The 17,868-nt window shown below is 42.6% G+C and overlaps 1 protein-coding gene across 2 annotated transcripts in view; it reads left to right on the top strand.

The window, feature by feature from the left end:
- The window catches only part of AASDH (aminoadipate-semialdehyde dehydrogenase), a 96,638-nt gene that overhangs the window by 53,155 nt on the left and 25,615 nt on the right, over positions 1-17,868 (top strand). For both annotated transcript variants that reach the window (XM_077477443.1, XM_077477444.1), the window contains 4 exons: positions 5,860-6,101; positions 12,644-12,747; positions 13,737-13,909; positions 14,564-14,756. In XM_077477443.1, coding sequence (XP_077333569.1) covers positions 5,860-6,101; positions 12,644-12,747; positions 13,737-13,909; positions 14,564-14,756 — 712 coding nt within the window. The remainder of the gene's footprint in view (positions 1-5,859; positions 6,102-12,643; positions 12,748-13,736; positions 13,910-14,563; positions 14,757-17,868) is intronic.

Raw genomic sequence — 17,868 nt, forward strand, 5'->3', positions numbered from 1 at the left:
ATAAATAAAAAAACAAAACTTTTTTAGTTTTTTCTGCAAATGTGCATTTTTTTTTTTTTTTTTTGCAAAAGGTGAACTTAGCTTTCAACTTCCTAATCTTTATATAACAGTACTGCAGAGAAGTTAAACAGATATGCAGGAAAATGACACATGCTTATAGCATATTTTGTAGTGGTGGCCACCGCACACTGCAACAAGTCCCTATAAAGCAGGGCTACTCAACCGGGATTCCGGGAGAGGTCCTCAGGGGCTACGCCACAATTTACCTGTCAGTCACAGGCAGCTGACAGGTTTATTGCATCCCCTCTGCGGACACATGCAGAGCTAGGCAGGGAAGTGGCTATAATAGTCTGTGGTGCGCTGTTCCCCTGCCAGCCCCTCCTAAACTTCTGTCTATCCCAAGTGCTTGTATGTGACATCCCCTGAGATGGACAGAAGGGGTGGAGGGGGCAGTGGCAAACAGCGCGCCAAAGAGAACTGATCACAGCCGCTTCCCTGCTATGCTCTGCATATGAAGGAAACTGGTACTGTAATGTGTTGTGCTGTGTGCCCCATGTAATGTGCTCTGCTCTGTTCCCCTATAATGTGCCAGATGTGATGTGTTCTGCTGCCCCTGTGTACTGTACTGAGTGAGCGCCTGCCCCCTCTCCTGGACCAAATCAGGCCACATGCCCTCAATGTGGGGAGGTTGATGCTTTGGGACAGAGGAGGCCCTGCGCCCCCCAACCCCAAAGCACCTTTCCCTGATGTTGATGGGGACAAGGGTCTTTTTTCAACAACCCTGACCGTTGTTTGTCTGGGTCTGCGGGCGGAGTGCTTATCGGAATCTGGAAGCCCTCTTTAACAAGGGGGGGGGGGGGTGTGAATGAGTATTAGGTACATTGTACCCCTACCCATTCACTTAAAACAAAGTGTCAAAAATAAAACCGTACAAAGGTTTTTAACCACTTGACAACTGGGCACTTAAACCCCCCTTGTGACCAGACCAACTTTCAGCTTTCAGTGCTCTCACACTTTGACAATTCCTCAGTTATGTAATACTATACCCAAATTAATTTTTTGTCCTTTTTTCGTACAAATAGAGCTTTCTTTTGGTGGTATTTGATCACCTCTGGGTTTACTTTTTGCTCTATAAATGAAAAAAGACCGAAAGTTTGAAAAAACAAAACAAATTTTCTTAGTTTCTGATGTCATTTTTTTTCCCACAATTCTTTGCAAAATTAAGATTCCCTCCACCCCACACAAAATTGTCATTGTAATAGTTATTTCTCTCACATGGCATGTGTATACCACAAATGATGCCCCAAAATACATTCTGCTACTCCTCCTGAGTATTACGATACCACATGTGTGGGACTTTTTCACAGCCTAGCCACTTAGAGAGGCCCAACATGCATCTAAATTGTTGACTACCTATTACGCTTTTGAAGGACCTGGAGCACCAGAACAATGACACATGACACTGACATGGCACTGATACGTGGCACTGATACGTGGCACTGATGACATGTGACACTGATGTGGCACTGATGACAGATGGCACTAATGCGTGGCACTGATGAGATACCACTAATACACTGATGACAGATGGCACTAATACGTGGCACTGACAGCTAGCACTAATATGTGGCACTGATGACAGATGGCACTTTTACGTTGCACTCAAAGATGCATATTTACATGTGCCAATATTTCCTGCTCACCAAAGATTCCTGAGGTTTGCGGTGGATCAGCGCCACTTCCAATTTGTGGCCCTACCTTTCGGTCTTGCTACAGCACCTCAAGTGTTCACAAAAATTCTAGCCCCGCCTTTGGCAAAACTAAGGGCTCGGGGCATAAGTGACAGTTTATCTGGATGATTTGCTTCTTGTAGAACAGTCCATAGCACGCTTAGACCGCAGCTCAGACCGCTGCTCAGCACAGTAGAGTACTTGCAGTACCTAGGCTGGGTCCTCAAGCTAGAAAAATCGTCCTTAAAGCCCCTAAAAAGGCTGGAGTATCTGGGCATGGTCATAGACACAGTCCAAAGCAGAGTATTTTTACCCGGGTCAAAGGCCAAATACATAAAAGATTTGGTCCGGGTAGTCCATGGCAAGGAAGAATCCCTCCATTCGGCTATGTATGGAACTACTAATGAAGATGGTGGCCTCTTTTGAGGCTGTCCTTTACGCTCTTGAAGAGCACTTAAACTTTAAAACAATCCCCAGGGCGGCTACTAACACACCACTCCAGTGGGTGGAAGAATTTAAATACCTTGGGGTGGTTGTCGGGGAATCCCCCCGGGCATACATGGATGACAATCTCTCCCCCCTCCTGACCCATCTTTGTAAGAAATGCCAGCTATGGAGGACCCTGCCGATGTCCCCTGTGGGCAGAGTGAATCTAATAAAAATGATTTGCCTTCCCAAATTCACATATTTCTTTAGGAACACTCCTTGCCTTATCCCCAAAACCTTTTTTCAGAAACTGGACTCTATTGTTTCTGCCATTGTCTGGGCCAGGAAAACCCAGAGACTGGCGAGGGGAACACTTCCAGTTGTACTTCTGGGCGGCAGTTTTGGTGACCATCTGATGGTGGTTTGACTAGCCCAGGCAGAACCCGGTGGTGGCCCTTGAGGCGGCCATTTTAGGATCTTACACAGTGTTAACTAACTTGCCCTATAGGGGGCACAGGGCCCACCCCCACATAACTGTAATGCGCATAACCATACAGGTGTGGCACAGGGCGAGAGCTATCTACAAGTCAGACTCTACCATCTCCCCCCACACGCCCCTCTGGGGAAACCACTCACTGCCACACCTCCACGGGCTCCCGGACCCTCAGTTGTGGGCGGTTAGGGGGATACTCACCGTTAAGCATATCTACATCGATGGGTCCTTCTCCTCATTTGAGACACTGAAAGCTAAACATAACCTTCCTACCTTCATGAAGTTTAGATACTATCAACTCAAACACGCAACACAAGCCCAGTCCCCTGGCCCTTTGACCCTACAGGCGATTCAGTTCGCATTGTGCGCTATACAAGTATTTCATTCACAGACTGACGCAATCGAACGACTGCTCATTGCTAAGGTAATGGACAAACCCTTGTCCTCCCTATATTTCTATCTCTCCGTTGCATACATGACATCTCTGACAAAGGTCCTTACTAAGCGGAGGGCTGACATCCCGGGGCTGACAGAGAACAGTTGGGAGGACATGGTGTCTGAGTACACCACAAAAATGATTTCAGCAAGGGACCGTTTCATTCAAACCAAATTCCTACATAGAGCATATTATGCCCCTGTGCGACTGGCCAACATATATCCCGGAACGAGTGATCTTTGCTCCAAATGTGGTGTGTCCCCCGGTACATTTTCCCACATGGTATGGTCGTGCCCTGTGCTGCGGCCATATTGGGTGGGGGTCATGGGTGCCCTGGACGCATTTGGGGACTGGTCCCTCGGACTGGATCCGGCCCTGGCCTTATTAGGCAGTATGGAAAATGTTGAAGCGTCTAGGCATGAGAAACTGTTTTTGTTTTACGCACTATACTCTGCCAGACGGGAGATTCTCCTCAGATGGAAGCAGCCCGGCCCCCCCACGCAACATATGTGGACAGCCATGATAAGTTCTGTTCTGCCTCTGTACAAGCTAACATACGAGAGTAGAAACTGCCCTAAAAAGTTTGATAAGGTCTGGTCTCAATGGGTTGATGCATATGGCTAGGAGCTTTAGGGAAAATGGGTGAATCCCGATGCTTCAATAATGCTCCATGACTGCAGCTGGTAACGTCACTCTAATGTGGGATCCCTCTACCCCCCCCCCCCCCTTATCCCTACCGCCCCCCCCCTTCTTTTTTCCCTCCCCGAACCCTTCTTCCACTGTAATTCTGTAATTGTTACCAGGATTATGAATACTGATATGTTTACATTGATGATTCTTTTCTTATGTGCCCGAATGAATGTCTGCTAGCTGTAGCTATATTGTCAACTCAGACCTTGTGACTTATACATGTATCTGTCGTCCATGTACTGTCAATGTCACCTTTTTATACTTTTTTTTTTTCTAAATAAAAACGTTAACTGTTAAAAAAAAAAACTTTAGAACAAGCCCTCACTGACCTCTTTAGCTGCAGGCACTCGCCTCTAAATTTCACAGTAGAAACAAATGGAAAAAAAAAATCTGAAAAGCTAAAGCAGAAACGTTTTTTTTATCTTAATGCATTCCCTGTATTAAGGTAACAAAACATTTTGCCACTTTCTGTGCACCCCCCCCCCCCCAACCCCAATACTCTTCTTACAGGAGGTTTGTACAGCAGCAGGAGCCAAAGGCAGTCAAATCCTGTAAGCAGAAAGCAAGGGGTGGACCAGAGCTGTGTATGTCTATAGACACACACAGTGCGGTTTGGGAGTAAGCTTGCACATCTGCCCTCGTAGCAAGCGCCTTGCTTTTGGGGCAAACACAGAAGGCACTGAGAGCACCAATGACGGACCCCAGAAGAGAAGGAAAGTGGCAGCTTTATGCAATATATCATTGTATAGAGCAGGTAAGTATAACGTGTATTTTAATAAATGCATTTAGAAACGCTACATTAGAATGCCAAATCTTTGCTGGGAAGATAAAAATCACCTAAATGACTTCTGTGCTTCTGCTGTAAACTTTAAAGGTTAATTGCTTCAGAGTGCATACAGCTACAGAGTGAGCACTTAAATGTTCACTACTGTTTAGCTGGCCATACACTATACAATTTTCTTGTTCAATTTCCTAGATTTACCTTCAACTATGTAGATCAAGGGCCTGCCTGATTGCATACAAATTTGAAAGTGTTTATCTTTTGACCTCATATGGTTTTTGGTAAATCTAAAGGAAAATTGTATAACGTATGGCCAGCCTTCATTAAAATATATACACTCACCGGCCACTTTATTAGGTACACCTGTTCAATTGCTTGGTAACACAAATTGCTAATCATCCAAACACATGGCAGTGCATTTAGGCATCTAGATGCGGTGAAGACAACTTGCTAAAGTTCAAACCGAGCATCAGAATGGGGAAGAAAGGGGATTTAAGTGACTTTGAATGTGGCATGGTTGTTGGTGCCAGACGGGCTGGTCTGAGTATTTCAAAAACTGCTGATCTTCTGGTATTTTCACACACAACCATCTCTAGGGTTTAGAGCGTGGTCAGAAAAAGAGAAAATATTCAGTGAATGGTAGGTTGTGTGAACTAAAATGCCTTGATGTCAGAGGAATGGGCAGACTGGTTTGAGGTGATAGAAAGGCAACAGTAACTCAAATAACCACTTGTTACATCCAAGGTATGCAGAATACCATCTCTAAACGCACAACACATCTAACCTTGAAGCAGACAGCAGCAGAAGAACACACACAGTGCCACTCGTGTCAGCTAAGAACAGGGAACTGAGGCTACAATTCGCCCAGGCTTACCAAAATTGGACAATAGAAGATTGGAAAAACATTGCCTGGTCTGAGTCTCCATTTCAGCTGCGATATTTAGATGGTAGGGTCAGGATTTGTTGTAAACAACATGAAAGCATGGGTCCATCCTGCCTTGTATCAATGGTTCTGGCTGGTGGTGGTGGTGTAATGGTGTGGGGGATAGTTTCTTGGCACACTTTGGGCCTCTTACAGACATTTAGTTGCATGATCTTGCATAATAGTCTGGATTCTGAGTATCCTGTTCAAAGGATATCATGTAACCCGAATGTGCAGCCATCTGAGTATGGTGCCTGGAGTGTTTATTTTTTTTCGCAGTAAATTTACATGTCCCAGGAAAATTAACATAAATTTTTAAAGTTCATATTTGAGGCATTGACCACCTTATGATTATAGTTAGCTACTTTTATTCATTTTCAGGTGACGCCAACCTTATTGAGAAGATTTAGCTGTGACTCTACTCAGTCCTCAGTGCTGTCCAAAGAAACATCCCTTAGAGTGTTAGCTCTTGGAGGGGAGCAGTTCCCACCTGTCAGTGTCTTGAGACATTGGATGGAGCCTGGCAATAGGACACGTCTCTTTAATCTTTATGGCATAACAGAAGTGTCCAGCTGGGCCACTTGCTATGAGGTTCCAGAATCTCTCCTCAACTCAAATGCACGGTATGTGAAATGGGTGTTTTTTTTTTTTTTTTTTGTGATATACAATGTGATTTTTGATATAGTTCCATAGTTAATCTGGTTGAAAAAAACAGTCCAGTTCAACCAACAAAGTAACATTTGAACCAGTAAACCAGGCTGTAATTGTAAGAGCCATTTGTCTTAAATAAGAAGTAAAGCCAGAACTTGTTTGGCTGTACTTCTCCTATGGATCACAGGAATACAGTTCGTTCTGCACTCCTGTGACCCATTTTCAGCACGCAGCAGGCTGAAGTCACCAAGCCGGTCCACGCTTGGTAAGGATCACGACCATATGGTCGGGATCTGACCACATGCCTGGACTGGCACCTAGCTCAGTCTCTCAGTGAGCCACTGAGAGCCTGAGCCAGCTGCTTCTGCCCCCTCCTTGCTCACTGTGAAGGGGAGAGACTGGCGAAGAGAGCTCTGAGAACCAAAAGATCGATGGCGTTTTGATAGGTCAGTTCTCGGTGTTAGAGCCAGCGAGTGACAAATGCAGCATTGGTCTGATGTTGCATCCAGCTAGGTAAATATGAATCTGAAAAAAAAAACCATACTTCTCTTTTTTAAAACAGAACTAAACTCACAGAAATACTTGCCTCCCCCCCGGGTAGTTTTGGATGTGGGTTTTTGGCCTCTTGAATGGCCAGTCGGGGAATTACATCATCCCACACATACAGCTGGTAAAACTGAACACATCAATATTTTTCTAGGTAAACTTATTTCTAAAGGTGCTATTGACAAGAAATGTTCACCACATGTTGCTAACAACCCACAAAATCCATACATACACAGCACCAAAACCAAATATGTTCAAAAATGAAGTTATGTGTAAAAAAAACAAAACAAAAAAAATGGAATGGCAAAGGTAAGAGTTAAGAACACATGAAGAAAGAGAGGTGCAAAAAAAAGCATGGAAAGCCAAGACACCAGCTGAAATCTTATTAATTAGAAAGCAATCCTGCCCCTTGCCGGTGTAAATTAATAGGTTCAGTCTCAACCGATGGCCTATACAAAGGTTCCATTGCCAAGGTGAACAAAGATTACTGCATACACATAAAAAAATGTCTTTTAAATCATTGGCAAGGTGTCACACAAGAAACCTCTCATGATGGGTAAAGGCAAAGGGCCTCAAGACCCCAACCTTATTGTTGCAAAATATACTGATGGCATTGGTTACAGAAGGATTTCTAAACGCCAGAATGTTCCAGTGAGCACGGTTAGGGCCATAATCCGGGAGTGAAAAGAGCATAATTTCATCATAAACTGGCCACTAACAGGTGCTCCTCAAGATTTTTGACAGAGGAATGAAAAGAATTATCAGAAGAGTTGTCCAAAAGCCAAGCACTTGTAGGGAGCTTCAGAAACACCTGGAATAAGCAGGTACAATTGTTCCAAAGAAAACAATAAGTAATGCACTCAACCGCCATGGCCTGTATACACACTCGCTACACGAGACTCAATTGTTGAAGAAAAATGGGCTAAAATCACACCTGAGCAATGCATGTGTCTGGTTTAGTTTCTCCATACAGGAGGCATCCTGAGGCTGTCATTACAAACAAAGGATTTTGAACGAAGTATTAAATAGATTTAAATGTTTAATACTTTTTCCCTGTGTTGTTCCATTTTATTACACCTAACTTTAATTTTTGTTTTGGTTTCTTTGTATATATTAATTACATGGGTTGTTACAGACATGTGAAAACTTCATGTCAATAGCACCTTTAGAAATATGGTGACATGTTTAATACTAACTTTACCCGCTGCACACATGGGAGACAGTTAAGACCTCATCCCATGCATGGGAGACATAGCATGTCTCTTCTGCAATAGAGTTTTTAGTTACACTTTAAGTTTAGTTACACTTTAAAGGCTTATGCAGATGGGCACAACATAAAAACAACATAAATTGAAGGTGTATTTGAAGGTGTATTTCCGAGCCTGGGATACACAGCTGTGTGCAGCCATCCATGGTAATAAATGGCTGTACGCAGCTGTAGGTAGGTTTACATTGCTGGCAAAAACTCGGGCATGCATATGAGCCTGGACACAAGTAGTGGTGTAAACCTGTCTTCAGCTGTGTACAGCCAGTCATTACTATGGAAGACTGTACACAGCAGCTATGTATCCTGGTCATTGAAATATGCATGCGGTTTATGTTGTGTGCCCAAAAGCACCCCTGAACCCTATCCAATAGTGCCATTTAAACCTACATCATTAAAAACTGTCAGTACACACTGTGTTACATGCTGTTCATAGTCAGTCACTATAGGATTTGTTTTCTGTGTTTTGCAAAAAAACTGGTTGAGCCTTATGTTCACTGTCCCTCCCTCCTTGTCTTTGTCCTCGTTGCAGCCTAAGATTATGTAGACCAGCCTATGTCACATTTACTAAGCATGCTCCAGTTTCAGTTCCCGTCTAAGCTGTTTGTTTCCTTCTTTTTTCTTATCTGTGTAGCCCACATGACTATACAGCAGTGGACTACACAGCCCACTAACAGGCCAGGTTTGCAAGATAACTGAAATCCATCACAGGTGATATCATTTGCTGCTCAGTGATTGCAGTATTCTAGTCTGCATCTCCCTGAGGTAATACATAAAACCTGACCTGTTAGTGGGCCCTGAGGACAGGATTGGTGACCACTGCTATAGAGAATAGCTAAATACAATAGGCGGGGATATTACATGTTAATTAACAAAGGTGCCATCACCTACAAACAATAGACACAGGCTGTGATTGACAGAACCTCCCCATAGATAGGCCACTTTTTTTTTTTTTTTTTTTACACAAAAATAATAAAATTTGAGTTCAAGTACATATTTATATGATGATTTTAAACCAGGGATTCCCAAACTTTTGACGAGCGAGGGCCACTTAAGCGACTTGGTAACAGGTTGTGGGCCACAATGAGCAGAGCAGGCGGGTGACAGGTGCAGAGCGGACACGGATACAGCCCACTCTACTCTATGGGACCTCCGATCCACCCTGATGGAAGGGGATTGATCCCCTTCTGTTATTTGTTTTTATTTTATTTTTAGCGACTCAGATTGGAGGTAGGCGGGTGTAAAAGGACACAAATCTGTTTACATCTGCCATTTCATAGAGGTGAATGGAGGGTCCGATTGAGTCGGACTGATTGTGTGAAAGGGGCCTTTCACACTAATGCAGCACAGTGCACCTGTGTCTTTGCTCCGGGTTAGCTACACTTTGCCCTAGACTTCTATTATATCCTGGAGGTGTGGTACACTTTCTGAAAGCACACCAAACCCGCAGGTAATAACAGAATTCTATGCCTCAGTGCCGGTAACCTGAAAGTGCACTGCACCTGCGGATCAGTTTGAAAGCAGCCCAGTAACCACTGCGCAGATATGCCCATTTATACACTGCAATTTTAGTAATAAACTGACCTTTAATAACAGTCTTCCATTCAAGTATCGCCTGTGGTTGCTGTCCCCAGCAGAGTGCATTTGGTATCACTCTGCCTGTGGCAAGAGACGGCGCTGTACAGGAAGCATCAGTTTATACAGCTCTGCTCCACAGCTGCTTGCTTTTCTGGCTTCATTAACACGGATGCTCTGGGATACCGGGTCTGCAACCCGTGATCTGGGCTTGCCAATCTGCCATCCCACAGGAGGACACGGGCCACATCAGGGGGCTCCGTGGGCCACATGTGGCCTCCAGGCCACTGGTTGGGCACCCCTGCTTTAAACCATTTGATGTTTTGTGTTTTTGGTGGTTGTTGTTGTTGTTGTTGTTTTGTTTCTTGTACATGTGACTGGCAGCAGAGGACTAGGAAAAAATATAGACAAAAGAAAACCACCTATAGGTATAATGCTGGAAACCTTCGCCACATCCCAGTACAAAAGAGTAAATTGCAAAAGAGGGTGCCCTGGGGGATTTTATGGGCAAAGGATGTTAACCAGAAGTAACAAGGTAACAAGCGTATAAAAATATACAAAATGTATTAAATACAAAGTAGGTGCATAGGGTTTATACACCTAAAAACAAATTAGTCAGACTGGAGAGTTACATAACAGCTATATGCCCAAACACTCAGTTAATCTCATGGTAGGAGGTCAAATGGAGTGCGTGTGCATGGAAGTCCCAACATGTTTCGGAATACAGGTATAAGTAATAAATTCCTACTTCATGGGCTGATTAGAAACTGGCTGTTTTTTGTCTGATAAAGATATCAAAAAGATGAGAAATTGTACAAATGTGAGAACACAGTAGGTAATGGCATGGCATATATATATGACAAGTAGTAAAGCAAGTGACACTTAAAATATAACCATGTTTAGCAAATTAAAGTGCGCATCAGGATTCACATGGAGAGGCTTCAATCCCTAGAATGCCCCATCGCATAAGAGAATGCTCTGGATATTGGCTGGGGGGCTGGGTATGTGTCCCCACAGCACCGATGATGTACGGACTAGAAGCTCCTCCTGCTGTTTCCCTGTTCTTTGGGAAAAAAAATACAAATATTTACTTACTGCTATAAAACATTCAACATCTTCAATAAGAAAAATAAGATTCTACTACATGTCTATTGTTAAAAATAATCCCACTAAGTGTGTGTGTGTATGTGTATGTGTGTGTATGTATGTATGTGTGTATATATATATATATATATATATATATATATATATATATATATATATATATATTATATATTATATATTATATATTTTTTTTTAAGTTATAGCTTCTACAAACTATAGTATATGTACTGGAGAAATTATATATATATATATATATATATATATATATATATATATATATATATATATATATATTCTCCAGTACATATACTATAGTTTGTAGAAGCTATAACTTAAAAAAAAAAAAAAATATATATATGTATGTGTGTGTGTGTGTGTGTGTGTGTGTGTGTGTGTGTGTGTGTGTGTGTATATATATATATATATATATATATATATAATAGTGGGAACGGTCTACTGCCACTGACATCACCAGTGACACTAATACAGTGATAGGTGCTAACACTATACACTGCCATTGTACTAATGACTCTGACTGGGAAGGGATTAACATCTTGGGTAATCAAGGTGTTATGTGTGTGTATTATGTGCTGCTTTTTACGAAAGATAATTTTGTTTCTTTTCCCTGCCTTGCAGAAAATTGCAGGGAGGGAGGGGGGGAAGATGTCCTGCTCAGATCGTCTAGGCGATCTGAGCAGAAGTGAGGTAAATGTCAAAACCAGGTTCCCACCCCCCAAAGAAAAAATGTCAGAAGAGTGGGGAGGACTTAAAGCAGAACTTCCCCTTTTGGGTAGAGTTCCACTTTCGGAGTGCAGCCCCCACCCCCCAATTGTTACTTAAGTCCAAACTCAATACAGAGATGTGCACAAGAGCATCGGCTCTCCCAGATCTCTTGGCTGTCATGCGCCATTTGCTCCTGCTGCTGTCACTTAGAGCCAGTGAGGGAGTGCGAGGCTGAGCCACCTTCTCTGTCTTAGAAACACAGACAGCGGGGCTCAGGAGCGAGCATGCACGAGTGCCCCACTATCAAGCCCTTGCTATGGGGGCATTGGACAAGAGAGAGGGGCCCATAGTGCCAACAGGGGGAGCCAAGAAGATGAGGATTGGGGATGCTCTGTGACAACCATTGCACAGAACAGACAAGTATGGCATTTTTGTTTGTATTTGGTATTTGCATACACTTTGTACTTTTTGCAAGCTCCAGAACTGCTGTTGGTAGCCATTAAATATATTCCCTGGTTGTGTTTCCAGTAGACAGTAGAACTATACGCTGGTAACAGTAAACACAAATGAGTGCGGTCACTTTATGGAAATGCATAAACATGACCAAAAAAACGTAATGGTACTGACTTGGGGGATAATAGTATCCTTCTGGGCGTAGACTGGCAGTTAGCATGTTTTAGGAGCTGAATACTAGAATGGTGTGTTTCTTTGTTTTTTTTTTTTGTTTTTTTTGTTTTTTTCAAGATTTGACTTTTACTTGGGGTTGGTTGGCATCAGTATTTGGCTAAGGTTGAAAAAGAATGTTGGAAAATAAAATAAAGTATGTGTGTGTGTGTGTGTGTGTGTATATATATATGTATATGTATATGTGTGTGTGTGTGTGTGTGTGTGTATATATATATATGTGTATATGTGTGTATATGTGTGTGTATATGTGTGTGTATATATATATATATATATATATATATATATATATATATATATATATATATATATATATATATATATATATATATATATAAAAATTTTATTTAATTGTCACCTCCTAAAAACAACTAAGAAGCCTAAAAAATAACATTTAGATCAATTAGGTAAGCTTACTACTTTAGAAACGCTGTAGTCAGTAAAAGCCGCTCTAGCCTGCTTGCCATAGCCTTTCATATCCTACTGCACAGAGATTGTCCGTGTATATGATTTAAAATGACCATGAAATACCAACTGCTAATTTAAGTTTGTCTACACATCCTTTTTTTTTTTTTTTTTTTTTTTTAAATGCTCTTTCTTTCTTTTTTTTCTTGGAAGTGATCCACCGGTACCTTTGGGCAGTTCACTGCGTGAAACAATAGTAGAAGTCCGAAATGAGGATAACAACAGGATTGAAGAAGGGGAAGGGCAAGTTTTCCTAGGTGCAGAGAAATGTTTTTCTGTCTGATAATATCTTTAATGAAGAGTTCTCTCCTTGTGCAGTATAGCACTTGCCCCGCCATCAGAATACAATGATCAGTGTTGCCTGCTAGAGCCGGCAGCACTGATTGTTTGGGAAAAACCCAACAGGCTGGTTGTGCAGTCAATCCCTGTTGATCCGGACGGTTTTCTAACATATGGCTTAAGTCATACTGTCCCTTCTGTATTGAACTGTATTGTCATTGCACTGTTCCCCTTTCTACACTGTAAAGTGCTGCACAAACTGTTGGCGCTATATAAATCCTGTATAGTAATAATAATACTGGCCAGAGAATGGTGCCTGGTGTGCTTGAGCTCTTTGTGCACTAATGTTATAAGCTGGGGAGGGGGAGAGGTGGGTTATAATCCCTGTTAGATTTTTTTTTTTCACCCTCAGTGTCCCATTGTGGAGATTTCCCTTCACTTCCTGTCCTATAGCCAAATGGGAAGTGAGAGGAAATCCCTGCAAATTAGGGGAATTCCTTGGGGACCCCTAGGTCACCAGAACTAGTGTCCCCATTGGAAGGAGTTCCCTTCTGTTACTTTTCTGGGGACAACCCAAAATTTGGGATTTTCTTTTAATTTTACTTTCAGTGATGATGGTAATCAGGACAAATGGAGAGGGTGAATGTCCTTAGCAGGGGCACAGATGGCAATAAGAACTTATGGGTGTTCTAATCCCTCTGCATTCTATCCAAAACGAAAAAAAAGTTTTCTGTTTAGTTCTAGTTTAATTGTTCATTTTAAGTGTTCGGTTCAGTCCTATGGATAAGCATGTCTTCTGTTTGTGACCATGAATGGAAATGTTGACTTTCCTTTGATGCTTCTACTACATTCATAAGAGTTTTTCTTTAGCCTGCATAATTTACTTTCTTATATGATGCATCATACAATGGTTTGTCTTTAGTAAGGCTGATGTTAATATTTTTTATTGTTGTTCTTGGTCCTGCAGGAGGGACCCAGAGGGTCTGCTTTATAGATGATGAATGTATTCTGCCCTGTGGGACGATGAGAAGTACTGGGGACTGGGTGAGGTTACAAGATGGCAACATGTACTATATAGGACGGAGGGACAACCAGTTCAAGCGTCATGGCAAGAGGCTTAATACTGAATATATACAGCAGGTATGGGAGGTGCCAAATAGTGATAAACTTAAAAAAGAAATTATAACCCTATTAACAAATCCAGGCCATCTCATGCTTCCTTGTGCTGTGTTCAGGTGAGACTATTGACCTGTATGAAGTAAATGTACAACTTTAGTTGCCTCCACGAAAAGTGTCATTTTACATACCGTAGATAAACTTTCTCAGGCTTTGCCTTCAAAATATAAAAAAAAAAGTGAATTCAGTGACTGTTGGCTGAAAGTGGATTTGTTTTTTCTTCTATATTGGACCTGGCATCCAATGGTGATCATTGGACTTTTTTTTTTTTTTTCCTATATATATTTTATGTTTCTGTAGTTGAAGTCAAAGTATTTGGGGATTGCCAAGATCTCTGAATGAATGCACAGAAGCCCAATGCAGTACCATAATAAATACTACCGTGCTACTGGTTCTGCTTCAGTTAACCTTCACATATGTATCTAAATGTGCCTACAGAGTTTAGAGAACCTTTTTGTTAATCTGGCTGTTTCTGATCAGTTTAGGGTTAGTTCTTATATCTGTAGGCCTTCCTTTAATGCCTGATAACTGAGCCTGCTTTGGAAGGATCAATCTTGCTTCCTCTAAGTTAGTCTATCGGAAGCAAATTACAATAGATTTTCACCATTTCTTTTTCAGGTAGTAGAAGGACTTGAACCAGTGGAGGCATGTGCAGTCATGTGGTCTAAAGCTGAACAACTTGTCCTTTTTATTGTACCAAGAGGGTCTGTAGACAAGAAAGCCCTATGGAGAGCAGTGGAGTCAAATCTTCTTAGCCATGCAGTACCTGATGACCTCATTCTGATAGACACACTACCTCTTACAAAACATGGTAAAAAAAAGTCACCTTATAATTTACATTGCTGTCAGTTTACCTTTTTGTTAGCAAGCATATAAAGAGTTAATCTAACACCACCTCATTGGTTTTCCAGGAGAGAATAGAGTTTATGTAAAGAAGACCCTGCTCTGTGAACAGAGTAAGCTGTGTGGTATCCACAATGATTCAAAGTTGCTTATGAAAGAGCCATATACATACATTAGGCAGCTCTATGTAATGGAAGGAATAGTTATATTAATCCTCAATCCTGAAGCAGCCAGTGCTCTGGTCATCTTCTCTCCTCCCGGAATATAAGTTGGGGGTCAACGCCATCATGTACAGTACTGGACCAACAGTGGCCAATGGTCCTGCATTGTACATGACATTGGATAAAGGGGCAGGGCTACAATGGTAGAAGATGATGGGCTTGGGGGGACCAGTCATCACTACTAGAACTAATGGGAAGGAGGCCTACAGGATTATGGATTGAGATAAGTACTTCTCTCTATTAGATTCCCCCTTAGATAAAATTGATAGTATATCCTGCATTTGCAGGTGGCAGTATTCATCTGCCCTACTATCTTTTTTAAAGATACTCTGAGACGATGATCAAATCTGGAATAGACAAAGATGCAAGGCAGAAAATCGCAGACAGGTTCAGGCGTGACAGAACACCCTCACGTGTCCCCACTCACAGGATCACGATGACACCCAGCCTTGCAGTCTGGGAGTCAAAATAGACTTGTAACAGTATCCACCAGGAATTACTGGATGGCAGGATTGGCTGATGAAAATTAGGAAACGAACAGTCCTTCCACATTAACCACTTAAGGACCGCCGTATTGCCATTGTACGTCATTACAATGGCACAGGCAGGCACAAGCACGTACAGGTACCCGCCTGCCTTCCAATGGGTGGGGGGTCCAATCGGACCCCCTCCCGCTGGATACGGCGGTCCGGTTCGCTCCAGGAGCGATCCGTGATGAGGGGATGGCCGTTGGTTTCTGGCCACCCCCTCTGGATCGCTCCTGGCCAATGAGAAGCTTCCTCCCACTGTGTATTGTTTACACAGGAAGGAGGAAGTGATGTCATTCTCCTCGGGGCGGTCTTTTTGACCGGACTACGAGGAGAAGACTAAAAGTAAGTGTGCACCAACACTACACTGACATGTAGGTACACACAGGCACACAAACCCCGCCCCCCCCCCCCCCAGTCAGTGTCACTGATTGCATTGATCATTTCTTTACTGATCACTGCATTCAGTGTCAGTTGTAACAGTAAAAACTGTCAGGGCAGTTAGTGTTAGGTCCAGGGTAGCCCCCTATCACCCCCCAATAAAGATTTAACCCCCTGATTGCCCCTAGAGTTAACCCTTTCACCCCCTTTTGCCAGTGTCACTAAGCGATCATTTTTCTGATCGCTGCATTAGTGTCGCTACTGTCGCTAGGTAGCTAGTTATTTTTTTAGGTTCACCGCCTGGTTTTTATAGCGCTAGGTACCCCGATATACTACCCAATAATGGTTTTAACCCCCTGATTGCCCCTAGTTAACCCTTTCACCCCCTTTTACCAGTGTCACTAAGCGATCATTTTTCTGATCGCTGCATTAGTGTCGCTAGGTAGCTAGTTTTTTTTTTTAGGTTCACCGCCAGGTTTTTATAGAGCTAGGTACCCCGATATACTACCCAATAATGGTTTTAACCCCTGATTGCCCCTAGTTAACCCTTTCACCCCCTTTTGCCAGTGTCACTAAGCGATAATTTTTCTGATCGCTGCATTAGTGTCGCTAGTGTCGCTAGGTAGCTAGTTTTTTTTTTTAGGTTCACCGCCAGGTTTTTATAGAGCTAGGTACCCCGATATACTACCCAATAATGGTTTTAACCCCCTGATTGCCCCTAGTTAACCCTTTCACCAGCGATCACAGTATAAGTGTCACTGGTGACGCTGGTTAGCCAGTTAGTTATTTAGGTTCCCCGTCAGGTTTTTATATAGCGCCAGGGACCCTCATATACTACCTAATAAAAATTTGAACCCCCTGATTGCCCCTAGTTAACCCTTTCACCACTGATCACCGTATAAGTGTTACGGGTGACTCTGGTTAGTTTGCTTTTTATAGCATCAGGGCACCCACCATTTATTACCCAATAAAGGTTTAACCCCCTGATCACCTGGCGGGTGATATCAATTAGGTTTTAGGGTCAGGGTCTGCGTCGCCCCAGGCAGCGCTAGGTTAGTGCCAGTACCGCTAACACCCACACGCAAAGCATAAACCTCCCGTAGTGGTATAGAATCTGAACATATCAATATCTGATCTGATCAGATCTATACTAGCGTCCCCAGCAGTTTAGGGTTCCAAAAAACGCATTGTTAGCGGGATCAGCCCAGATACCTGCTAGCACCTGCGTTTTGCCCCTCTGCCCAGCCCACCCAAGTGCAGTATCGATCGATCACTGTCACTTAGAAAACACTAAACGCATAACTGCAGCGATCGCAGAGTCAGGCCTAATCCCTGCGATTGCTAACAGTTTTTTTGGTAGCATTTTATATTTAAATCCGGAAGGCAGTGCTTGGTTTTCGGGGTCCCGTACGTGGCTAGGCTCCCAAAAAGTCCTCCACATGTGGTATCCCCGTACTCGGGAGAAGCAGCAGAATTTATTTTGGGGTGTAATTTAACTTATGCCCATAGCATGTGTGAGCAATATATCATTTAGTGACAACTTTGTGCAAAAAAAATAAAAAGTTTGTAATATTCCCGCAACTTGTGGCAAAATATAAAATATTCCATGGACTCAACACGCCTCTCAGTAAATAGCTTGGGGTGTCTACTTTCCAAAATGGGGTCATTTTGAGGGGTTTTGTGCTATTTTGGCATTTTATGGCCTTCGAAACTGTGATAGGTAGTGAGGAGTGAAATCAAAAATTTGCACCCTTAGAAATCCTGAAGGTGGTGATTGGTTTTCGGGGTGCCGTGCGCGACTAGACTCCCAAAAAGTCCCACACATGTGGTATCCCCATACTCAGGAGAAGTAGCGGAATATATTTTGGGATGCAATTCCACATATAACCATGGCATGTGTGAGCAATATATCATTTAGTGACAACTTTTTGTAAAAAAAAAAATTTTTTTT

Source organism: Lithobates pipiens, unplaced genomic scaffold, assembly GCF_037356315.1.
Source record: "Lithobates pipiens isolate NorthernLeopardFrog02 unplaced genomic scaffold, aLitPip1_a1.2 Scaffold_13, whole genome shotgun sequence".
In the NCBI taxonomy this organism is placed as follows: Eukaryota; Metazoa; Chordata; class Amphibia; order Anura; family Ranidae; genus Lithobates; species Lithobates pipiens.